At 43.4% G+C, this 25614-nt stretch overlaps 3 protein-coding genes across 5 annotated transcripts; all 3 read left to right on the top strand.

Moving 5' to 3' along the window:
• Window positions 1-129: 129 nt before the first annotated feature.
• gdi2 (GDP dissociation inhibitor 2) lies at window positions 130-11917 on the top strand. Its single transcript, XM_031758423.2, has 10 exons — window positions 130-288; window positions 6256-6363; window positions 6646-6745; window positions 6870-7004; window positions 7110-7308; window positions 7425-7556; window positions 8446-8545; window positions 8820-8991; window positions 9344-9543; window positions 10779-11917. Exons 1-10 carry the CDS (start codon window positions 244-246, stop codon window positions 10929-10931), a joined length of 1344 nt encoding a protein of 447 aa, XP_031614283.1. The 5' UTR covers window positions 130-243; the 3' UTR covers window positions 10932-11917.
• Window positions 11918-12508: 591 nt separating this feature from the next.
• On the top strand, window positions 12509-14829 carry asb13a.1 (ankyrin repeat and SOCS box containing 13a, tandem duplicate 1). 3 transcript variants are annotated; one of them, XM_031758428.2, is made up of 6 exons: window positions 12509-12618; window positions 13158-13345; window positions 13611-13767; window positions 13855-13977; window positions 14223-14414; window positions 14528-14829. In XM_031758428.2, the coding sequence occupies exons 1-6, from the start codon at window positions 12576-12578 to the stop codon at window positions 14671-14673; spliced, it is 849 nt and encodes a 282-aa protein (XP_031614288.1). In that variant the 5' UTR covers window positions 12509-12575; the 3' UTR covers window positions 14674-14829. The 3 variants fall into 3 exon arrangements, with proteins under 3 accessions (XP_031614288.1, XP_031614287.1, XP_031614289.1); XM_031758427.2 differs by having other exon boundaries at window positions 13843-13977; XM_031758429.2 differs by having other exon boundaries at window positions 13843-13977; window positions 14223-14403; window positions 14528-14668.
• Window positions 14830-16596: 1767 nt separating this feature from the next.
• On the top strand, window positions 16597-24905 carry LOC116334892 (ankyrin repeat and SOCS box protein 13-like). Its single transcript, XM_031758432.2, has 6 exons — window positions 16597-16748; window positions 19416-19603; window positions 19699-19855; window positions 19933-20067; window positions 20819-21010; window positions 21275-24905. Exons 1-6 carry the CDS (start codon window positions 16706-16708, stop codon window positions 21400-21402), a joined length of 843 nt encoding a protein of 280 aa, XP_031614292.1. The 5' UTR covers window positions 16597-16705; the 3' UTR covers window positions 21403-24905.
• Window positions 24906-25614: the final 709 nt, after the last annotated feature.

The raw sequence follows: 25614 nt of genomic DNA, 5'->3' as shown, positions 1-25614 counted from the left end.
GGCTGTAAAGCACAGGTGCAACACTGTGCTTTGTGAAGCAGTGCGTCCACACCATTGGCCCACACAGGTACCCGGTTATAGCCGCTTCTTCACGCCTCTTCCTGGAGTGACTGACAGGCTGAGAAGCCCCGCCCCGAAGGCGCCTGACGCTGAGCCGCAGCCCCTCTCACTTGTAGCCCCGCAGATCTCCATTTTCTTCTTTCCTCATATTCCGGAGCGGAAGAGCAAAGACTTTTGGAAAAAATGGATGAAGAATACGATGTTATCGTTCTGGGCACCGGGCTTACGGTGAGAGAGAAAAACATACAACGCGTGGGCGTGATTTGCAACCTGTTAACAGCGCGGTTAACGCTGGAGAAGACGGGGCCTAATCAGCAGGGTTAATGCTAAGTAGCTAGCTTAGCCGCTAACCGAGCGTGAGCGTTTACGTGTTAAGCAATGGAAACTAAATGAAGGCGCTAACCCCAACTACTAGCTCTATGCTCTCGGCAGCTGCTATCGGTGTCTGAAAAAGATTAACGATAGCAACTGTTAACTCGCTCGAGATAAGTTGAAACGCTCAAACTGTTTTGCATCCTTAATAGGTATTGTAGTGCCGCTTGAGTTTAATTAGCGCAGTTCATTGTCTGGATATACAGAAACTGAGCGCTAATTAAGGCAGCTTTTCTCAGTCAAGATAAGATTAGACTACGGATGAGTAGTCTGTTAACGTTAGCTGACCTACATTAAGCTAATTTATTAGCCTGCTAACGACGGAGTACAGTCGTGTTGTAGCGGTGTCATCGAATTTATTCTTGGGGTCGAATCTGTTCCCACCGCCGCTCGCCTGCTGAAAGTAGTTCTATGGCAGTGTAGCTATGCTGAGCTCGTTGAAGTTTCCTTTCAGCGCTGTTCTGTGCGGCAGTACAACTAAACTACTACAAACTGAACAGCACTGTGAAGAAATCTCAGCAGGTTCTCGTGTTTAATAAAAAGAGAAGCTATTTGGCATAGATGCGCATTGGGACACGTTAATGTAACTGCGATCGCAAACTTCACCAGCAGGTTGAAGTTATATATCCTGTCCGACTTTCAGTTCACTTTTACACCCGTCGCCCCCCAAAAAGTAACATATCGAGTGGAGTGTGTGGGATTGGGGATGTGTAGGCTTTGTTTCAACTGAAACTCTTTGCTGGCCGTGTTTTTAAATAAAACGATTCCCTCGGACAGACTTCCTGACTTTATGTTGCTTAAACATGTCGGAAAACCAGTGGTTAGGTTGGGGCTTAATTGCAAGCCAACGGCTGCATGTACCATTGTCGTCTCCACCTTGTTGACTCTCTGTACAGTGACGTGTTTTTGACAGCAAGCATTGAGTTGCTTCAGTCCGGGACTTCATGCTGGGCAGCAGAGCAGGCGCACAGAGGGTTAACTTTGACGGACTAATTCTGGGTGTGGTTCCAACAAGGCTGAGGAACTGAAAGTACACTGCGAGAAGTCTGCGAGCCAGTTTAGTTAGAGCTGGTGGCCAGCCAGTCAGAACAGACCTGCAGACTTAAAGACTGAGGTGGCATAGTGTAGTTTCACATGGAAGTAGTTCAGTCTGCAAATAAATGACTTCACTTCTGTATTCTGCCACCTTCCCCTTCTCCTTTTCTGCTACAACACAGACAAAGGCGTTGCTATGTTTACTAACTGAGCAGGTTATGCAGGAATCCGTGCAAGCCCTGCTTCATACATAATTTTACTCACGTTAGACATTGCCACCAGGAAACTTTATCTGATTTTATTTCCTGTCTCTGGGGCAGATACTTAATCAGAAAGGGATAGTTGTGTCGTACATGGCAACAATTAGTCTTAAAACATTTCCAAGCGCACGGTAACAGCTGTCACTGTGAAGTGTACTCTGTGCTCTAGGTCTTAAATGGAAATTGTTAGGCAGGCCTTCTTGGATTTTGGGAGGTTTATTATGCTGGGGGCAGGGGGATGGGGTTCCCCATCTGTCCACTACTGACGACACATTAGTGGCTTGGCACAAGATGCCAAACTCTAAGTGTGGCCTGGTTCTCATTATGATGCTGGTAGTTGGAGTAAGCAGCTTTTAGACTCCAGTCAGGACAGCATTTAGTTATTGAGAAGTATAAGATTGTTGTAACAGGTGAACAAGTTGATTGGCCCAATTAAGCCAGTGACAGTGTTTCTATCAATGGATGAAGCAAATTGATGCTCACCAATTTGTGTTTCCTTACAGTTTATAGTTTGACATTAAAATCTTTCATCAAACCAGCAGGCCTGATAGTTTAAACATAACAGTGTGTTATCATCTGAGATGGTGATAAAGGATGGAGAATATAGACTAAGGATGACTAAAAGGTGTTTTGTTGAAAAGACTGAGGCATAATAATGATGATGATGATGATAATAATACATTTTATTTAAAAGCGCCTTTCAGGACACCCAAGGACACTTAACAATGGAATAAAACACATAATAGAACAATGACAACCAAGAACAGTCAAAACAAAAAGCACAAAATAAAATAAACAATTAGTTTACAGTGAATATGCAGATTTGAACAGAGAGGCATAAAAAGTTAGGCATGTTTTGCAGTCCGTTCACTCGAGCTGCTTCTGTCCCTGGCTGCTCTCTGGGTCAGTGGGTGGGTCTCAGGCATCTCCTCCACACAAAGCAAACCATGTGTTACCTGAGACTAAAATGTGTGTGCGTGTGTTTTTATTTTTCTTCCCAATGAGTGAATAACTAAAGAAGAACAAAAGTGACGTGGTAGCAAAGATGCTCTTCACGTCTCAGGTGTAGTAACATTTGGGAGCTGAAGAAGAGATGGGAAATCCCATTAACTGCACAGTAAACTCGTACCATACGAGGAAGTCTGTTACAAACTCAGTGACACTATTCATTCTTTTCAGTTACGTGACCAGTGCAGAGCCCAGAGGACAAAACCAAGAGTTAAAACTAGGGGTTGGCTATATATCGAGTATACTCGATGTAACTGTCAAGTATAAATTGCCATGGCAATATTAATCCCCTGCGTGGCCCGCTGCACTGAGCACGCGTGTTTATAGACCACCAGATAGGGAAACGTATGGCGGGAGCTTCAGACGAGCGAGGGAATAAGACTCACTGCCGTTTGGCTTTCACGAGGAGGGTGCAGAACACAGTGCGGTCATTTGCAAAAGATGCCATAAAACTATTGCTGCTAAAGGTAGCAGTACCACGAAATTATTCCACCAGCTTAAAAGTCGTCTGCTGCAAAATGAAGGCCGTTTTAAACTTGAGGCACGTCAGCGTCTCCCCACACACCAAAGAACACGTTAAATAAACCAGCTGTGACACCTGTGACTGCTCTTGCTCAGTCGTTTTTATAGTCACTATCTACTCTTTTGTTTCTGTAATTTGAGGTCAGCAAAATGTTTTTATTCCCATTGTCAGGTAAACCATTTCTGCATTTTAAATAACCCACTATTAACTATCTGAGTTGATGTGTAGGAGGGATCTGCAGTGTTTGCAGAAGTGCTTTACTTTTTTTGGAAGATTGATCCTTTAAAAAAAAGAAGCAGTAAAAGTACTCAGTCACAATAATGACTACAGGTAACTTTAGTGCAGAGGCATGATGGGACACAAGACTCCACTTATGAAAAGTAGCTTAGAAGTTAAAATAGGAGAATTTGAAGCACTGCAGATAATCTTAATGAGTCAAATGATACAGAAGAAGTTATGGAATTGATACAGGATACTCGGGATGAAATGTTTGGGCTAAGACCCTCAAGAAGATGAAATTCAGGCTAGGAAAGGAGGAGGAATTCTCTTCTCCTGCGAGGAGTACACCGCTGTAGACGAGACAGAATTGCTGAATACAAAACCAGGAAACCGATTCAACAAAAAAGGAAGCAACAAAGGGACAAAGGCACCAGTTAGTTTGTGGCTAAACAAACTTAAAGCAGATGACTTGATGGGAGAAAAGAAAAGCCTTAAATATAATCCAGATTCAAGGCCCTCTGCTAAAAGTCTTGTGTGGTGATGTAAAAACAGTGAAGTATAAAGTGGGTTGTGGTTGAAAAGCTGAGGGTCACAAACTGCTGACCTTACACTTCCTCTAACAGGCCAGTGTTTTGTGAGGTTGTAGGTGTCAGTGGTGTGTGTAGATGTTTGATGAAATGATTATTAAATAATACAAAAAGCATAGAGAATGTAAAGATGCCTTACACTCTGGATGTACTGCTGTAAAATGCTGTCATAAAGGAGAGATCCTGTGGATGTGGCACATTCCATTCTAATTTTATAAGCCCATCACATGTTTGCATGTAGACCTTTAATCTGCCCATGACTGTGCTGAAGTCAACCACACAGTGCACTTTATTACTATAGAGTATAGCATATTTTTGTCTTAATCTGCATTTTTAGGTAATCAGATTGGTTTTACATTCTGATAGTAAAAATCCCTGAAACAAATATTCAAACTGATGTCTTGTTTTATCCAGCTGGCAGGCTCATTAACGGTCACATGAAATGAAGAAAAGCACATGACATAAATCAGTCCTGTATATCCACAACTGATACCAACTTTGTACATTTGTAGATCTTCAGTTAACTTCTTTACATTATTAGTAAATTGAAAGTCAGGTTATATTTGAGACATTTGACTATGATGTTCGAGAAAGCCATCCAGATGGAGTCTTTGTTGCCCCCGACTGCTGATATTTGTGGGTTTCATGTGTTAAATATTGAACTGGGACTTTGTCACTGCTTGTGTTGTTTTGTGTTGGTGTAATGTTCTGCCTGATGGTACAGTGAACTGGCATGATTTTCCCCTCTGTCAGCATGAATCCTGCTGCTGACGGTCCTCCGGGCCTCTCTCAAAGTCGCCGTTTTTATAGGCAGCAACAAGTTGGCTTCAGTCACGTCTCCTCAGAGGAGTGGCTATGCAAATGAAACTTACAGTTTCTTTGGACAGACGTGGACAGTGTAGTAACGATGCAGAGATGTAACCCCCCACTTATGTTTTACATTTTCATTTTGTTTATCCAGTTTTTGTATCTATTTTTTTTAATTAAAGCACAACATTGTTTCCATTTTTTTCTTTTTTCTTAGATTGTAGTTTTTATATTATTTCGGTTTATTTGTATTTTTAACAGTTTTTTTTTGTTTTGTTTTTTAACAGCTAGTTTTTGTGTAATGGATTATTTTCATGAGAAAGGTGGTTTACCAGTAAGCTGTAGTATTGTGTGTACTGGCACAGGTGCTCTACGAGTTGACAGTAAGCGTCAGGTGGCATCAGTCAGTGCTGCCTTAGTTTGATTGTTATGTAAGAAACATACTTCTGAGCATAAGCTTTCATTCAGTAGTACAACTTGTTTTAGTCACATGATGCTCACACTGTTGGCTAACTTCTACAAACCCTTAGCTCTAATCTTATTGAGGTTTGGATGGGAATTCCACTGTGGCAATTCTTATCATGTCCAACCCTCTGAAGCCCAGTGGAAGCAGCACTCATCCTCTCAGCTCTGCAGAAACATGTCAGACATGCATGTTTACTGTTCTGTCAAAGTCAGTAGCGTGGCAAATTAAAAGTCATGGAAACAGTAACATGTGGGACATTGTAAAGTACAAATGGCCGAGTCATGTAGTGAATAACCGTAACAGAAACACTGCTTTTGTTTTGTTTTTAAATAAAAAAGCTGCTGTTTAACCCGACGAGCGTGATGGTAGACGAACTGACCTACTGAGTCACTTCACACATTACAGACTGTTGCTAAAAGTATTGAGACTGACAGGAAGTGATGGGAGGCAAAACTGACACGCAGAAGGTTAGCTGCAGAATCAGGGAGGTTACACTTGCACGGTATGTGTTACCTTCAGGATGAAGGCGTAAATCTAATGTCTGACAAAAGGCAGTTTCCTTGATATACAGAGTTGGCTGCAGTTTTAAAAAACAGATTTGTTGGTGTAACTGTACAGATGTGTAAAAACCTAACAGCACATGCTGGACTGCAGTAATCGAGTTTTGAACCTGTACATCATCTAAACCGCCTGTGAAGTAATGTTTCACTGGAACCATTGGTTAACCCTCTGCATGCAGTTGAGCTGACCCTGGTAAATACAGCTATTCCTGTTAAGTGAATCATTTTTATTATAAGTGTTTTTTGTAATTATTATATTGTTATATCCTGTAACTCGTTTGTGAGGAAAGAAAGACGAAGAACTCTGTGGTTGATTTGAGTCTAACTCATCTTCTGTACTTCTTGCCTCTCCCAACAGGAATGTATTTTATCAGGCATTATGTCAGTGAATGGGAAAAAGGTTCTGCACATGGATCGCAACTCCTACTACGGAGGTGATAGCGCCTCCATCACACCTCTTGAAGACGTAAGTTGACCTGTTACGTCTCTGATTTATCTTTTGGATTGAGTTGGATTGTTTCACCACAATGATGTGGAGTTAGGATGAACATTTGTATTTTAAGGCTGATAACGGCTTCTTTTAACATAGATACATTCTGTTCTGAAACACCACACTTTCCTCTTCTGTCCAGCAGAGCTGTTGATGATAGAATTAGCATATTTCATTTTGTGAAAATAGGAAATAAAGATGCCTCTGTGAAAGTGGAAGCTGTTGCCTGTGAGTCAGATGTTATGTGTCTCATTACAGGTCTACAAGCGCTTCAACCTTCCCGGCAGCCCTCCTGAGTCAATGGGAAAAGGCCGGGATTGGAACGTGGACCTTGTCCCTAAATTCCTCATGGCCAATGGTATAGTTTCCCTGACCTTTGGTAGACAAGAAACGATATAATATTAACTGGGCAACGATTAAAAGGATCCTTAGAAGTGATAACGATGACTGTTTCCATGAATGAAAGTATTCCTTTGTTGCAGGTCAGCTGGTCCGCATGCTGCTGATCACACAGGTGACTCGCTACCTGGATTTCAAAGTGGTTGAAGGCAGTTTTGTGTACAAGAAGCCCAAAATCCATAAAGTTCCCTCTACGGAGACTGAGGCCCTGGCATCCAGTAAGTCTAGTTAAATACTGAACAGTTTGGTGGAAGGTTGTTTTGTTTTTGCCCCCCGCTCTAGTTATGGATTTCCTCCTTTTCTAAACTCGTTCTCACTCAAAGGTCTGATGGGGCTGTTTGAGAAGCGGCGCTTCAGAAAGTTCCTGGTCTTTGTTGCCAACTTTGATGAGAATGACCCCAAGACTATGGAGGGTGTCGACCCAAAGAAGACAACGATGAGGGAAATATACAAGAAGTTTGACCTGGGCCAGGAAGTCATGGACTTCACCGGTCACTCCCTTGCCCTCTACCGTACAGATGAGTTAGTAGCCTTCTTTTGTCTTAACAGTTTCTCTAATTGAACATGATTATGATGGCCTCTGCTGTGAAATGGTGCAACTTGTAGCATTTAGATTGTTCTAATTGTTCTGCCCTTAGTTACCTGGATCAACCCTGCATGGAAGCAATCAACAGGATAAAGCTTTACAGTGAGTCTCTGGCCCGATATGGCAAGAGCCCATATCTGTACCCACTGTACGGCCTGGGAGAACTGCCACAAGGCTTTGCCAGGTAGGGGACACTTTCCATTGTTAGACACGTGTGATGAATATTTTGTTTGTACCAAAAATAATCATCATAAAAGATGTTAACTGTGGTTCATAATCTCAGGGTTGGATATTCTGCTTTGTAGTCTGATTGTCCCCTATCTACCCTAACAAAGTTGTCACGCTGTTTTTAGGTTTTGGTTTCATTTACCTTCCTACAGTGAGTTCTGAAAGTTTAATAAGCTACTGTATAAGTTGCTCCCTTATTCACAGGGGGGTTGGCACAGCAGGTGGCACCACGTTTTTAATTTGGCAGTTTGGCAAACCATTAGATCGTAGTTCACCGGTCCTAGATTTAAACAGAGGACGTGTTTTTACTCTAACTTTTCTCATCTTTACGGTGAGGTTATTGTAATATATGCAGCCTTTTCCTTTGTCTTTGCAGTAGTTATTGTATGCACGCAGGAGACGCAGCCCGGTCACATACTCTGTAACTCATCCAATGTGACGACACTCAGTTAAATCCTTCATTCAGAGCACGTGTGCAAACAAAACTCTGTGAGGAGACGAAATGAGAAAGTCTAAAGAATTCAGGAGAAAAGTAGAGTTAAAGCTGAGATGCTGGTTTACATGTGAGCTTTAGTTAAGGAGGGAACTCAAACTACACATTTTCATTATTATTATTTTTTAAGTAAGCATTTTTATTTGAAGACAACTTTTTGTATTTTTTCAATACTTTTTTTTTTTTGAATGCATGACTGTTAGGCTGCTTCAGATTATATTACGATGACTAATAATCCACATGGAACTTGATATGTTGGACTTTTTGTTTGAGGACGTTTTCTTTAACTGGACTTTGTTACATTTTTAGGTTGGGTGTGGTTTTAACTCTTGAATTGTGACTCAATTTCCAGACTTAGTGCCATCTACGGTGGGACGTACATGTTGAACAAGCCAATAGAAGAGATTGTGATGGAGAATGGGAAGGTGGTGGGAGTCAAGTCTGAGGGGGAGGTGAGTAACGCAGGTCCCAGTAGTGCTGAAGGCACTGCCAGACTGGTTCCTCTTTTTATTATGTTCACCTGTCCTTAAGAGTAGAAAAGCGCTGTATAAGAACCAGCATGTGCACTGTGATGTGTTGCTTTGATGGAGAAGTCACAGTGACAGTGTCTATAGTTATGGTGGCCACTTGAACAATGTAATGACGTTTTGCAATCTTAATGTTCATGCAGTTGCTCTTTGGTGTTGTTCACTACTTTAACTTTTTGAACATGTTTGCAAATCACAGATTGCAAGGTGCAAGCAGCTGATCTGCGACCCCAGCTACATTATGGATCGTGTCACCAAAGTGGGTCAGGTGATCAGAGCCATCTGCATCTTGAGTCATCCTATAGCCAACACTGGTGACGTAAACTCGTGCCAGATCATCATCCCCCAGAATCAGGTCAACAGGAAACACGGTGAGCAGTCTGTCTAATGTTTAGGCCTCTAAGATCAAATTTTCTGTTCAGCAAGATGTCAATCAACACTTTCTGAAACCATAAATCTCTTTCAAATCCTGTGTGACTGAGCTGTATAGTCAGACCTTAACGTCATAACTTGTGTAGTAAGTGAAAATCCTTTCATCCCCACACCCCAACCTTCCACACCAAGCATCCAGCCGATGTGTAGTTATGTTCTCGAGGTGCACGTCAGGTTTTAGTTAAGGCGTACATCTGATGCGGGGTTTGAAATGTCTAACATCCACAAGTTGAGCACTGGCACTAAATGACAACATTGAATGTGACACTAACTTGAGTTTTTCTTTTGCAGACATCTATGTTTGTATGATCTCCTTTGCACACAATGTGGCTGCGCAGGGTAAATACATCGCCATCGTTAGCACCACAGTGGAGACGGGTGAGCCAGAGAAGGAGATCAAGCCAGCCCTGGACTTGCTGGAGCCCATCGAGCAGAAGTTTGTCAGCATTAGCGACCAGTATGCACCCACTGACATTGGCACTGAAAGTCAGGTATGAAGATGAAATATTTATACTGTTACACAGTTTGTGTTCTTGACAGTGACATCTTCAACATGACACGGTGACCTACCAGAAACATTTCGGTTTAGTTTGTTACATTTGTTTTTGCCTTTTTCCTATTTCCACGGTGTTTTGTGTGCTTTCACAGCATTTTTCTATGTGCTGGTGTTTTCTTCAGTTTCATTGCACTTGACCTCCATGTTGACCGTACACTTCCCAGTATTGCTACTATTGCCAAATACCCACAGGGAAAAACATGTAATTTCAGGATTTTTCCTGCATGTGTCCCTATCCCACATCTTCATCTGTATTTCCCACCAAGTATATCAGTCTCTGAATTTGTGGAGATCTGGTTTTTTGGGGGGGTTTTTGTGAATGTTTTAATCTCTCAGTGCTGACACAGTGGGAGTTGAAGTCACAGTCAAACCTGACTAGAAGTATTTTAAAAAATGGTGTCTTTTAGTTTTATAGAATTTCCAGCACTGAAGTCAGATCCAGGCTGGGCTGAAGTCTGTTTATGTCGGGCAGGTTTCCAGCTTTGATCTGAATGGCATTTTTAACCTGGCTAAAGTCAGCGATGTAGTTAATGAAGCACACAGTGTTGGTGTTTTATAGATGGATTTGGTGACTAACACACGTGCTGTCTTACAGGCCGTATTTATCACATGATAAAGGCAGACTTGGTGTAATCTCTGTGCAGTTTAGCTGATTTGTCAGTGCACATCTTCAACAACTGCATGTTGTCCTTCTGTCGTTAGCTTCAGGTTGTAAATCTGCCTATAAGGCTAAAAATCAGTCAGCAGATATTGTTATTAAATGTCCTGGACATGACTGCAAAGTTCTGACATATATCTGTGTTACTTTAATGTTGGGTTTTTACACAGTGTACACAAAATCTGCTCCATCAGCTCCGCCCACAAAGGTTTACAAAGCCATTGAGCGCTCCTCTGTGACCACAGAAATAAGAGGACACTTTTTGTATATTTTGTAACTAATGATTTGTAGTGTGCGTAGTTCAGATGAAAGAACACACTGCCTGCGAGCTCTTACTGCCACCTGGTGAACACTTACAGTTGAACATCTCGGGCGCTTTGGTTGGACTTTCTTTTAGTTCTTGGAGACTTTGTTCTGTTGTTCCTTCTACTTTGTATGGATGATTGTTTAGGTTATTTCACTATGTTTGCTCTGTGACATTAAGGAACACTTGGACTTTTGTTTCCCTCTAGATCTTCATCTCTCGGTCCTACGATGCAACAACTCACTTTGAGACCACCTGTGATGACATCAAGGACATCTACAAGAGGATGACAGGCTCAGAGTTTGACTTTGCTGAGATGGAGCGCAAGAAGAAAGACACCTTTGGTGACGACGATTCGTAGAGGCAGCCAGTCCTGCAACACTCTGATAATCAAAGACAACGGAAATCTTATAAAAAATAGAAAACTTACACAAAAAAGTAAAGACCAGTGGGCTGACTGATTACTCGAGTACACAGTTTGCCCACTGAAGAAGTTCATGATGCATAGAGAGAGGCGGTATAGTTTTGTTGGATAGGGTTCAGTGAGGGAGCTATGCTTCTTCACATCATTCAGGTGGGTGTTGCACTAAATACTGGTTATATCTAATAGACAGTTAATACCCTACATTTTTCTAATTCATCATGCTAAGACGATGCATAGTCCAAAGATGCCAAATGAAATGATTCATAATCAATAGTATCTGGAAAAGATGGACACTATATACTCGGCTGATATTTTGTATATGCAGGTATTCTTTTCGTGTCAGGTTCTGTGAGTTGTGGCTTGGCATCCTGTGTCTGTATTCAGTTGTGGTGTGTTGAGCTGAGTGTTCCTCACAGGATGTGGCAATTCCTGCACTTTCAGGCCGGTAACAGCAGAGAGCCGTGCGAGGCAGCACCTCAGCATCCACATCATATGGTCCGGTTTTGTAAAAGTGCTTTAGTGGTGTATGGGCTAGGCTCTCTTCTCTTCTTTTTGTTTTATCCCCTGATTCTGCAACCAGACAGCATACTGTAAGTTATGTCACAGGCACGACTGTAGCTCAACATAAACCTCCTGAACCGGTTTTCAACACTCTGAGTTACTATAATGCATCTGAGAAAAATGTATTAGTTCCTGTATTACCCAAAATAATCAAAGACCCGAGCATTAACAGCAGATTGATGACACATGTAATTGCTTAAGAAGGACCAAATGTGTACTGCAGCAGTATTGAACTGATGGGAGCCTTGTGATATCTGGTTTTGAACAACTGTTGTTAAAAAAGGAAGAAAAAAAACTATCTTGGGGCTCAAATGATTTCTGTACTGCAAAGTAAAAAAAGAAAAACTTTGTCAAAATCCAAAGCTGTGTGAGATTTATTTATTTAATAGTTTCAAGTATGCAGCAGGGTTTGTAATGTCTGCTTCTACACATCTTTATCCAGACAACATTTGGTAGTGCGTCATAATGGATGAAAGCTGGAACTTGTAATACTGGGTCACCAGGTAAAAACACTGACTTCATCAGTTCCATGGATCTAACACACAAACACATGCTGATGGTTAGTGCCAAGCTAAAGAAACTAAAACACGAGCTTCTTGGACACACAGCAAGTCAGTTTTCTTATCAAAGGCATCCGTGGGACAAACATGGTGAGCAGAAGAAAAGATGAAGCTCAGGAGCTGCAGCTGTCGAAGCACTACTGTAGCCTTGAATCACGCACGGCAGAGTTATCATACGTTGTTTGCATCACTGTATAAACGAGCCTTTAATGCTTTAAAGGTAGCTGGTCTATGGTTACTGACTCGCTTAAAAATAAAAAAAAAAATCGTTCCGAGTAACCAATCTAGGAAATGGATTTTGACACTTCCGCGTTCGCTTCATCTCTGAGCTCTGCAGAGTCCTCGTCTGGTTTTCAGATCGCTACTACAATTCCCATAATGCCGCGCTGGCTTTACGTTCGACCCTTTCAGCGTTTACTAGTGTGTGTCTGTAGAGCACCGTGTGTGGTAACCGGTAATCATGGAGGTGACAGCAGCCCGCCGCTCGTTTCTGTGCGACATCGGTAAGCATGAAGCATCGTCAGCAGTTAATAATTTACACCCCAGCTCACATCTACGGGAACGGCTGGCGGCTGATTATAAAACCGTATGTTCACTGCCAAAAGCGGGTTTTAACCGGGAAATGTAGGCGGAGAGTAACAACTGAGAGTCCCGTCAGTGCTGTGTCGAGAAAGTTCAGCCGCTACACAGACCAAGTCATTTGTTTGGTAGCTAACTGGCTTATAGCTGGGTAACATGCTCGGTTTTTCTCTGTAAATGAAGAAAAATGCGACATTTGAGGAGTACACTATAACTAATGGACGTATGCACTAAACATGATGAATGAGGGGGAAAAGACTTATAGTTATTTCTGTAATCAGTCTAAATATTGCCCTTGTTCATATATTTGTAATAGACACTTTGCCATGACATTGACGGATATTGACAGAATAGACGTATTCCACCCAGTACTGCTGCCATGTTTACTGGGTTTACACATGCACTGGTTAATGGAAGCTGTTTCAGCTGTCTCTTTGCTGTTGTGCTAATGTGTGTGTGTGAGGCTTCTGGGCAGACCGCACGGCTCTGCACGAAGCAGCATCCCACGGCAGGGCTTTGCAGTTGAAGCAGCTGATAGAAAACGGAGCGTCTGTCAACATGGTGACTGTGGATAACATCACGCCTCTACATGAAGCCTGCATCCAGGCTCATCCAAACTGTGCTCGCCTGCTGCTGGAGGCAGGAGCCCAGGTGAGGCACAGCTTCACTCTACAAGCCTGACTCGTGTAGAGTCTTGGGGTCGCACACCTTAACACAGCAGGTACAAAATGATGCTATCTGGTGCAGAATCCCACTGCTGGTACGTGAGATCTGTGAAGCATCAGCAAGAGTCTCTCCCTCTGTGACAGTCTCACAAACGATAACTACTGTTTCTGTTGTTCAGGTCTTAACATGGCCCTACAATTTGGTAGATTACCTAAAGAATAGACAGATAATGTTCATCTGTTTGCTCCAGGTGGATGTACGCACCATCCATGGTAGCACGCCTCTTTGTAATGCTTGTGCGGCTGGCAGCCTGGAATGTGCCAAGCTGTTGTTGGACTATGGAGCCAAAGTGAACCCGTCCCTCACGGCTCTCACTGCCTCACCGCTCCATGAGGCCTGCATACAAGGTAAACCTTCAGCAGGAACAACACCCTGTCATGCTATCACGTCTCCCTATGAACGACACTTCACATTCCTCTCAGGTAATCCCCAAGTTGTGAGACTGCTGATAGCCAGTGGTGCCAAGCTGGAGGCATTTGACGTCCACTTTGGTCCTCCCCTTCACATAGCATGTGCTAAAGGACATCTGAATTGTGTCAAGGAGCTGCTAACTGCAGGTGTGTTAAAGGTGCAATGTATGGTTGTTTTATTTTGAAAGTTCAGTTGGTGATAGCCAGTTTCCTACAGAGAGTGCTGCAGCTAATCAAAGCTGTCAGAGGGCGAGAGGCGGGGTTCATTCTGGATAAGTGTCCAGTTTGTCACAGGGCTGAGACAGACAGCTGTTCACTCATACTAACAGCTATACCATTTAACCTGTGCATGTCTTTGGACTAAGACCTTTAAATCATTGTGAATTATGCAGGTGCTAATGTGAATGCAGTGAAGTTCCATGAAATAGCGTTGCATCACGCAGCTCGGGTCAGTATGGTGGAAATGATTGAGCTGCTGGTGGAGTTTGGAGCCAATGTGTACGCCAGCGACAACCTGGGAAGAAAGCCTATAGACTACACAACACCTGCATCTCCCTCGTACACCTGCCTCAGGTTTTATGAAAGTAAAGTTCTGCGTTCTGTCTGAGTTACAGCAAAAAAGTTCAAGTTCTTATGTTCTTGCTCTTTTTTTGCTTTTGAGGCCTGATCGTCTTATTAAAACATTTGTTGTTGACAGGTAATCCTTTGAGCCTGCAGCAGCTTTGCAGGATTGCTGTGAGGAGGATGCTGGGTACCAGAGCATCAGAGGTCCTGAGTCAGCTGAATATATCCCACCGCATCAACAGCTACCTCCAGTACTGTGATCATCCCATATCCCTATAGACCTACACATGAACATTTAGTATAAAAGGTTTAAAATGTCCCCACAAAATGTTTGCCATTCAGATGAAACACATGTAACCAGGATGAAAATATCTGTACGCAGTCAGTTCAACACTGTATGTCAAATTAAACCAATTCATTGCTGAATGAGAAAAAGCATTTCCTTATATAAATCTCTGTTTCAGCACTCTGACAATTTCCAACACATTTATAACACATAAGGCTGGGTGTCAAGTCCTTTTATCGCCTCAGCTGTGATGGACAGGGGGACTGTCATCTCTCTCTACTCCACATTACGCGACACCGGCCAGACTACCAAAATTACTCCAAGAGCACATCAGTGACTCAGGTCAAGTTATTTTACCCTGCTGGGATATAAGCTGGCCAAAGGAGGAGACAGAAGTCAGTGACATCAAGACCAGGAAGCTCCTGACCATGCACGGATGGTTTCACCCCAAGTCCAGCACCCTGAGGCTGTATGCTAAGCAGAAGGAAGGAGGCCGGGGACTGGTGAGCATCAGCACCACAGTCCAGGATGAGACAACAAACATCCACAAATACATCAGGAAGATGGCCCCAACCAAATGCATGCTAGGTGAATACCTCAGGCAGCAGAAACCCGAGGAAGAGGAGGAACCATCATGGAAGGACAGGCCCTGCATCCCCAGACAGAGGAAGTGGCTGACATAAAGAAATCCTACCAGTGGCTGGACAAAGCTGGACTGAAAGACAGCACAGAGGCACTAATCACGGCAGCGCAGGAACAAGCTCTGAGCACACGCTCCATAGAGGCTGGGGTCTATCACACCAGGGAAGACCCCAGGCTGTGTAAAGATGCCCCTGAGACAATCGATGAATGGCTGTCCTGTTTGGGTACTGCTCACCAGGAGATGCTACATGAAAAGAGATGAAACAGTTGTTTGGTACAGGACAAACAGATTAGTTAGGTGACGGTGATGGATTTAGAGTAAAGAACAGTGTGTGACTCGTAATCAGAATTAGATTACATCAAGTGTAGCTGATGACACTTAGATTAATTCACTGAATTCCACCTAAATGCCAAATTTATACCATCTAGTATGAAGACAGCATAAACAGTGTACTGTCAGTGTAGGGACTGGAAATCAGCCAAGCAAGCTTTTCAGATATTGGGTTACATACTGTTCAATTCAGTTATGTAAATGGTCAAAGAGCAGTAAACCTCAGAGCAGCAGCAGTTACACAGGTCAGCTGATCAAAGCCTGTTCAGAGACAATCTACAGGAGCTCTCAACAGAAATATTGTGAGTGGTAAATCTTCCTGTACTTTTACCACCTCTACCTGCAGGGCAGCTTACTCTGTGGTTCCAACACGAGCTGTTGTGTGAAACAGCTGTTAAATACACCAGATTATAGTTTCATCTTTGATCGTGACCAGGCGTATTGTTCAGGACAGGTTCCTTATACCGAGGCTGAGTTGCTCACCTGGTGAGGATTTGTTTGGATCTCTGTGTTTGCCATGGATTCAATAACAGTTATTTCTATATAATCTAAGGATTTTACATGGGCCTGAAAATCGCACCAGTTTTCAACTCTTTCTTATTGATAATCAAATAGATCTAAATTTAAATTCTGTTATTAATCAATTATCTAATATCCCATTAAATCCTGAGCCACGGGGGTCATGAATGTTTAGAAAGTCAAGTATTTGTCAATGTATTTTTGATATTGTATGTTATCCATATTATTTATTTATGAATTGCGTTTAATATGTGACATCACGGCGTCATATGTTGCTAAGGGCTTTTTACTGCACAGATTTTCATAGATTATTATTTAATCTGAGGTAGAATAAGTATTTGTTGTACTCTCCACGCGTGAAACAGTTTTATTTGGGGTAAAAACTACAAAGTCCAACATGCCCGCGGAGGTCGGGTTTTGTCACGTGACTCCTGCCGCATGTAGAGAGCGAGGACGCGACTGTTTACAAACAGCTCGTTTGTCCCGGCGTTTCATGTCAGCCGAGCTTGTTCTGCGGGGGAAGTATTCGGAGGATGGACACTGAAAAGTCTCGGCCCTATTTCTTTGGCGACATCGGTGAGTATGAGCGCAGACAACATGGCCGGCGAGACTGTCGTTTAATCGAGCCGTGGCCGAGTTTGACGTCAGCTTGGCTGTAGCTAGCAGGTAATAACAGCTGGCATAGAGAGAATTTATTCACCTGGAAAACGTGACGAAAAAGATGACAAGAGACACCTTCACTGCTGCCCACATGGGCGTGTGTGTGTGTGTGTGTGTGTGTGTGTGTGTGTGTGTGTATATATATATATATATATATATATATATATATATATATATATATATATGTATGTATATAGCCCCCCCACACACACACACACACACTGTGCAGTGGCAGGCGGTAACTTACAGAACAACGATCGCCACATGTCGCCATACAAAACCCAAACACGCACTGAGCTGTGAACCATAAACTATTACAATCAATCACAACCACTGATCAAAGATCATTGATCGGTGGTTGTTGATCAATGGTCTTGACAATTAGCATATTGTTGGTCAGTGGTGCTAGTTTGAGTCATCGTGTAAATGTCCTGTTTATAAGGTTGGGGAAACCTGCAGTCAGCTGGGACTGAAGAAGTCACTGGATGATGATGAAACGTTTCTCGCTACGTCCAGATGAACAGAATCAACATTTTTTCCTTACCTGGATGATTGAGACATACACTTGACTTTGTCTCTGTAGAGGATGTGATATTAAGGATGCAAAATGAACTATACAAAGATCCAAGAAGCTTTACGACAGTGCGGTCTGAGATGAAGGGAGAGAGATTCTTTTACTTTGGCATGTTTTCATTTATGTCCATTTTTAGATTTGACTAGGCAGCTTGCACTGATGGAAAGCCACTGGCACACAGTATGAGTGTATATGAAATGGATTGTGGGAGGAAGTTCATGCAACCCCACAAAGAGCAAATAAAGCTGGAACAAAGGGTCCCAAGAAACTTGAACCTGGTTCTCTTGGAGTGTGGTGACCGTGCTAAGCACTGTACCACACTATCACCACACAGGTCCCCTTTAATGGGTGGTTGGACTTGGCCCCAGGTGTGGATGCAAGCTAAGTAAAAACAGAAGAAAAGGTGAATGCGTCTCTTAGAATTACACACACTGACCATCACACATTGGTCACCGAGTGGTAGAAAAGCTAGAAAAGTACTAATTCCGTATATATTTATTTGTATATCTGTGCAAATGTCAATGTCCACTTTATTTATGCAAGTGGTGAAGAGATGACTGACCTGCACCAACATAAAGGGAACTGCAGTAATCTGGGCACGTTGATATGAAACATGGCTCAATCTTTCAAAATCCTTAGGAAATAAAGTTTTACCTTAGCAAGAAGTCGTAGCTGAATAAAGCTTATGAAGCTTATTTGCTTTGTGAATTTAAAGGAGCTGTCAAAAAATACGCCAAGATGCCTGACAGAGGAGCGATTGAACGACAGAAAACGCTCAAGAATGGTTTTGGAAAGATCTGATCTCCTAAATACTGTAACCTCCATTTTGTTATTGTTGAGGAGGAGGAAGTTTGAGTCCATCCAGACTTTTATATCAGCCAAACAGTCCAATAACAGTTTCACAGAGTTGTCTTCATGCATGCTCAGTCATCCAGGTAAGTAAATCCCAAAAAGTTGATTCTGTTCGACTTTTTGGGATCCAAAAAGTTTCTCTCACTGAAAACACTACGTCCAAGGCTTGTTAGTTTTTTTATGAAATGGCAGATAGAGTTGAATGTCATCAGCAAAGCAGTGGAAAGAGATATTATATTTAAAATAAAAATAGACCCTAGAGCCAACATACATAAGGAAAATAAGAAGATAGGGTTCCCCTAGGATGGATCCTTGAGGAACTCCACAAGTAAGAGGTGCTGCAGCTGAGGAATAAGCATCTGTCTGGACTGAGAAGCTCCTATTCATAAAGTGAACCACTGTACAGCAGTTCCCTTAATGCCCACAATGCTCGAGCCTCATAACAGGATACTGTGATCTACAGTGTCGGCTGGGATCTACGAGCATTAGAAAAGCAGGGGTTCCCATAGATGCGCAGTGAGATCATCTTTCTCTCAGCTGAAGAAGGCCGAGAGAAAGATGATTGGACTAGAATAGTGATGTCACAAACAGCTTGAGAGCGTGGGAAAGTGGAAGTGATGTGAAGTTTAGATTTAGCCGGAGACACCTGGGAGCAGACAGATGTGAGCTTCCTTATTAAACCTGCGCGTACGCTTCATTTAAAGCTGATAAACACACAGGATCACACTGGTTTAAAGCAGCAGGGCACGATGGATAAGTAAGACACTCCCAGTAGGGATCAGTACTACAAATACTTCTGAAAAACTCAAATCTGATATTTTTGCCATGAAAAACTATTAAAATTTTTCACAAAGTTTATTGGAAGCTGTAGAGGCGAATGAGTTGGAAGGATTTGAAATGACTGTTAGAAGAGATTTAGCAACTTTTACAGCATTTTGATATTCATGTAAACAGTCCTTCAAGATTCCTAAGGACACACGCGGTTTGTCTTTTTTCCATCGTCTCTCGGCTCGTCTGCATTCAGCCCGACGCTGCGAGTGTGTAGGTGTTCCACAGGTAACATGCAAACTGAGAAACCCCAGCAGAACAACTACTATAAATGAAATGGTGGAAATGTGATGAGGTTTCAGTTCATGATTGAACCTGCTCCTCTGCAGGCTGCTGGGCGGAGCGAACAGAGGTGCACAAGGCAGCGTCGCTCGGTCAGGCCTCCCAACTGGAGGAGCTCATTCAGGGCGGAGCCTCGGTCAACATGGTGGCCGTGGATTCCATCACACCGCTGCACGAGGCGTGCCTCCACGGACAGGCCAAGTGCGTGCAGCTGCTGCTTGAGGCTGGAGCTCAGGTGAATCACAGACACAGTCTGTCAAACTGGAGATCACATTTCTTGCAAACAAGCTTGCTTGATGAGCAACACTCTGTTCCCCATCATGCTGTCAGGTGGATGCAAGGAATGTGGATGGAAGTACCCCGCTGTGCGATGCCTGTTCAGCTGGTAGTTTGGAGTGTGTGAGGCTTTTGCTGCAGTACGGTGCCAAGGCGAACCCTGCCCTCACCTCCCGCACAGCCTCACCCCTGCACGAGGCCTGCATGGGAGGTGAGAGTCTCACATGTTGTTCTTTTGTCTGTGTTTTTGGAAAATAAAAGTTTCTTTCATATATGTTTGTATTTCAGGAAACTCTGAGTGTGTGAAGCTGCTGATTTCCATGGGAGCTTGTCTCGAGGCGTATGACCTTTACTACGGCACCCCGCTGCACGTGGCCTGTGCTAATGAGCACACGCACTGTGTTAAAGAGCTGCTCAATGCAGGTGAGGGTCTGTACAGGAGAATGAATAAAACAGAGTACAACGTTATATAAGCTACCTTACCTTGCCGGTTCGAGCCCCGGCTCTGACAGTCTCGGTCGTTGTGTCCTTGGGCAAGACCCGTTGCCTACTGGTGGTGGTCAGAGGGCCCGATGGCGCCAGTGTCCGGCAGCCCCGCCTCTGTCAGTGCGCCCCAGGGCGGCTGTGGCTACAATGTAGCTTGCCGTCAGCAGTGTGTGAATGGGTGGATGACTGGATGTGTAAAGCGCTATACAAATACAGGCCATTTACCATTTACAGTCAGCGTGCTAACTGTAGACGGTCGGTGTATAAGGAGCAGATGAGAACACATTTTTAGCCCCTTTATGGAATTTCAATTTTGTGCTTTTTACCCCTGAGCCGTAAAAGGATGATGGGTACTGTTGTTGGTCACGCTGGGAGTGTGAACTTTGGGAACATGATAAACTGAGAATGAGGCAACAGAGGATCTTCATATTGATGCCACAGGTGTCTGAGGGGTGGCACAGAGAGAGGTTTCCAACACTCCGTTTGTACAAACACGAGTGTTCTTCAGACATTATTGGCACACAATAACAGAAATGCCTCAGAAAGAACAAAAAGCCTCACTGTCAGTATTGTTGCCCCCCTGAGAAACTGAGCTTTGTATTGAGGCGCAGCACAAACCGCTGCGGTGATGTGTTAAATAACCACACCGACGTCTTCCTTCAGCCTTCAATGTTTCTGTTCTGCGTAGGCGCTAAAGTGAACGCCACCAGGCTGCACGAGACTCCGCTGCACCACGCTGCTAAAAGCATGCGGGTGGAGACGATCGAGATGCTGGTGGAGTTTGGAGCCAACATCTACGCTAGAGATCAACACGAGAGGAGACCCGTGGACTACACCACGCCGGGCTCTCCCTCTGCAGCCTGCCTACAGTCTTATGAGAGTAAGTTTAATGAGTGCGCAGCACCAGCAGGAGGCGAGAGAGGATCATTTTCACTTCCAGGAAGCGTCAGAAAGACGACACCTGACATGTGCCATAATATTCTGATGCACAGCTGCTCAGCTGTCTTTCACTTCTCGAGCTTTACTCTGACAGTGAATCAGTATTCTAGAGGCTAACACATGTCATTTTGTTCATGTGAGAAATGTCATGTTATCGTTTGCATGTGTTATGAACAGAGATTTGACATGTTTTCCCCGTGTTCAGCTTCTCCTCTGAGTCTGCAGCAGCTCAGCAGGTTGGCAGTGAGGAGGAAGCTCGGCACCAGGGCTCTAAATGTCATAGGCCAGCTGGAAATCCCTAAACTCATCATCAGCTACCTCTGCTATCAGTGAGTGCCACCTGGAGGAGGAGCCCGACCAGTGCTCGAAGACGGACTGTGTTAAATATGAGAACAGCTGGCACGAGCACAATGTCGTCTTTTCTTATTTAAATCAGCTTGAAAGTAACGAGTGCAGAGTGGAGACTGGAGCTGCTGCCTGAGACGCATTTAGTTTAAGAACGCCGCCATGCAAACACTGCAGCAGCTATTGCAGTCAGCGTTTTCAGGCTTGGACCCTTGTCAGTCTGTGTGATTGCATTAGTGCTGCTGTAAGATAAGATGCACAGTTTTTAACTTTTTAAAGAAAGCAGAGTAACACTGATTTTCACTTGGCATGCTCTGTAACACACACACACACACACACACACACACACACACACACTGAACACATGTTCTTTGTTTCTGTCTCGTTTGCTAGTTTAAAGACTAAGATGTGTGTTGAATGTGGACAAAATATGTGGATGTTGACTCTGGTGAGTGTGAGGCTCTCTGAGAGGAAGCACAAAGCATGAAGACACTGCTGCACTGCACATCTTTGGGTATGACCTCGAGTCAGGAGGAACGAGGGTGATGTTGATCCTGCAGCTACTCTGAGGACGAGCGCAGGAGAAAGTGACAAAGGCAACTTTAAAATAAGCTCAGCGCTTCACTCTCTGCATTTGATACGTTTAGTCGACTTAAAGAACTCGCAGTGATAACGGGGAGTCTGAACAGCGAGTGGAAACATGACAGCAACTTTTATATCTGCTCATGTTAACATAACCGTTGACAGGCTCGTCTCCTCTGCAGTAGGTTCTGTTATTAGAGACAGCGGCTCTCACACCTTTGCTTCCCTTTAGACTCTGTTTGACTTTGTTAGTTAGATTATGTGTGGGTGACTTGTTTGCCAGCGACTAGTCCTAAACAGACTGTCTACCACCAGAGAAGAGTGTGCTTCTAATCCTGGGCATGACTGTGTAAGGCTGTTTGTTTTTAACTGGAAACGAAGCTCAGGAAGACGAGGACGAGATGTTGCTTTTGGAAGCAGAGGCATCGTCAGCAGCTAATGGTTTCTGGATCAAACGCTGGATTTGATGGGACAGCGCAGCGCAGACTTAAACTCTCGCTGTCAGAGTATGAAATGATGAAGTGGGGCATGGTGTGCAAATGAAAGAAAGTTTCTTATAAGAGGAATACCAAACAAGTCTGCTGTCAGAGCTGCAGCCTGAAACTCTGCAGATGCTCCCTGTTGGTGCAGTTTTAAGGAGACGCTGATCCTAGTCACCTATTTATAGCCTTGTGGCATTTATTCCATTAAATCTGCTTCAAGAGGCGATGCAGGGAGCCCTGTCAGGTCTTATGTTGGTATGGTGTTATGAATTCCTTAAAGTCCTTTATATTGTTTCTTTTCCCCCTGTCTTCTATTTTTGGCGGTTAATAACTGTGATTTATCCGTGGAAAGGGAGTCAGGCCACAGGCGGGGGAAACTCGTCCACGTACAGACTCCTCTCTTTATCAGTGTTACTGGATTATGGTCTGTAAATACCTGCAGCACATTCTTTATATAACAACACCAGCATCTGACCTGTTTTACAGCATCTCCCATTTTTATTCATTTTAATGTATTTTTCCCAAATTGGCCCACATTTGTCTTAATAATCAGGCAAAGGTCTCAGGAACCTTGTTTAACAATACTTCTGGCTTTGTTTGAGATGGATCTAATAGCTGTTTATAGCAGAGTGTAGTTATTAAACAGTGCAGACATGTGGTTTATGATGAAGTTGTCCTTGTTGTTTTTAACACCACTGATGAAAAATGATTTGAAGTATCTGAGAAAGAAATTATATTCACAAACACAACTTTTACTGACTTGTGTTCAGGTGACATCACTTACACAGAGAGTAGACGCACATCTGTGAACTCAAACTGCTGCAGAAGTGCTTTAAAGCTGGATTCTATTGAATGACCACTGGGTGGTGACGAGTGTCGTCTCACACTCTTTGCTCTCTGATCTTAGTAAAACCTGTCATGATGACTGTATGGGCTCAGGGACGTCTCTCAGTTTCACAGGCAGCTACACTCCTCTCTGTCACATTCACTAGCAAACGGCGCCTTCATGACTGGGTAACAATGGTGGCTTCATCCTTTATATCTTCTACACTTGCAACTGTTCCATTTGAAAATAACAGCAGCAGTAAGCCTGAGTCACACAGGTCGCTCTGCAAACTCCCGTTTACCAGGAAAATGTGGATCACACCCAGCTGGCGAGTAGTCGCTAGTGTTAGTTAGCAAATGTTGGTATTTTCCACCCAAACTACAAGGAGGTTCTTGGTGGAGCCTCCATCACAAACCCAACAACCACCCGTGAGCTGGTTGGAGAATTCACATCTTTTATTGAGCAGAAATAACCAGACAGTCTCTGACCAGATGACCTAATGACTGCCCACAGGTACTGAAGCTGTCCTTATGTGGCAAATTCTCTGGATGTGATTGTGATCAGAGCTTTCATACTGAGGCCACTTTAGTTTATGCTGTGTGTAAGGAGCAACTCCACCATATACATCAGATTGGCTCCTGTAAAGCCCCCTTTCACTAACATTAAGAATTTATTAGACACAAAATAAGCAGAATTATTGTAGTAATACATTTCCATGTCACAGTGCTTCATGTTATAGCCTGAAAGTGAACCACAAGAACTCTCCTGCTTTTTTTCTCTCACGTCTGATGATATGAAGGATAAACTCTGTGCACGTGCAGCCTGCTGACATCACCCTTCAGTGTTTTAACTTCTCCTCGCTTCCATCTTCAGCTGCCAGCGGGCACAGTTACCTTGCATAGCTTTAAAGAGCACGGGGCCGTCTGTCAGCACTCATGGAGGTCAGCACCTGCTGTGTTGACTGTTGGTCTGACAGATCTTCAGCAAGAATTCAGAACCAATATTTCATAGTTCATGCCTTCATCCAAATCTCTCAGTTCACTCCCTCGTTTGGCTCTCACCCCAAACGTGAGCGGGCTTCACGATGCTGGCCTGTTGTCATAAATACGCCAAGCTGTAAAAAGTTAATCAAAATCTAGATTCCTAAAAACTTACCTTCCATGTTAGGCTGTTATTCATTTGAAACAAATGTTGCCGGGGTCATTATAATGTTAGCCTGTAAATGGTTTGGAAGCACAGCTGTTGTGGAGCGCTGCCTTTAAGAACAAATCAAATCCTCTGCTTAAGGCTGAAAGTTACTACTATGATATGCACCTGGTTTCAAAGCACTGGGCTGCAGCAGGGGCTGAGAAGACCTGACACGAGGGCAGCGTCCAGTTATTGAAGATAAGAAGTGGCTCTCAGTCCATAACAGAGCTTTGAAATCAAAGCTTCCTATCTGTGCAACAGTTTTTCAGACTGTATTTCTTGGATTGCACAGATTGCAGTTCTCTCTCATGTGCCAAGTTTGGAGCCTGATCAATAACACACAATGTGTCCTCAGTGTCGATGTTATTAAACTGCTCTGCATATGATGAATAAACTTAATAAAGTGCACTAATGATGTGTTTGCTGACCTTTTTTTGTTTTCCCATGAACTGAGAATTCTGAGAAACATTTAGGACAGTTTGTCCTGACAACAGGACCTGCGTGCTGGCCTGGGCCATCATGGAGGCCTCGGTCTGTGTCAGATCACAACAACGGGTGCTGAACGTGTCAGCTTATTCTAGAAAACACCATTGATGAGCAGTATATGGCTGATGACAGCACTGTAGCATGGCTTTTGATTTCTCCAGTGTCGTTCCATCATTGACGACTCTTAAAGATGGTCGATGCACCGATTCTTGTATCGTGCTGTGTACAACATGCCGCATTCACACAAGCACTTTCTTCTTATTTAAGCATTCACACACATTCACACTCCCAAGGATGGATCAGAGAGCAACTTGGTGTTAGTATCTTGCCCAAGGATGCTTGGCAGGGATCGAACCACCAACCTTCCAATTAGTAGGTGACCTGCTCTACAGCCGCCCCACGGTAACCAATAATTGAGTCCAAAAGTCCCAAACAACCAAACATGATGCACTAAACCACAAAAAGCTGTTTAAAGATGAAACATGAAAATGCCTGTATATACAAATATGTTGCCTGTCTTGACATAACAAACAGTTGATTTTCTACAGAGCAGCTCATTATGATCGAATACACACGACAAGCTGATGGTAAATGTATCACATATAATAAAGCACACTGGCTGCTTCTCCCTGAGCC

Source organism: Oreochromis aureus, linkage group 17 (assembly GCF_013358895.1).
Source record: "Oreochromis aureus strain Israel breed Guangdong linkage group 17, ZZ_aureus, whole genome shotgun sequence".
Lineage (NCBI taxonomy): Eukaryota > Metazoa > Chordata > Actinopteri > Cichliformes > Cichlidae > Oreochromis > Oreochromis aureus.
The sequence above is the reverse complement of the archived record's forward strand: the minus strand, read 5'-3'. Positions and strand labels throughout refer to the sequence as shown.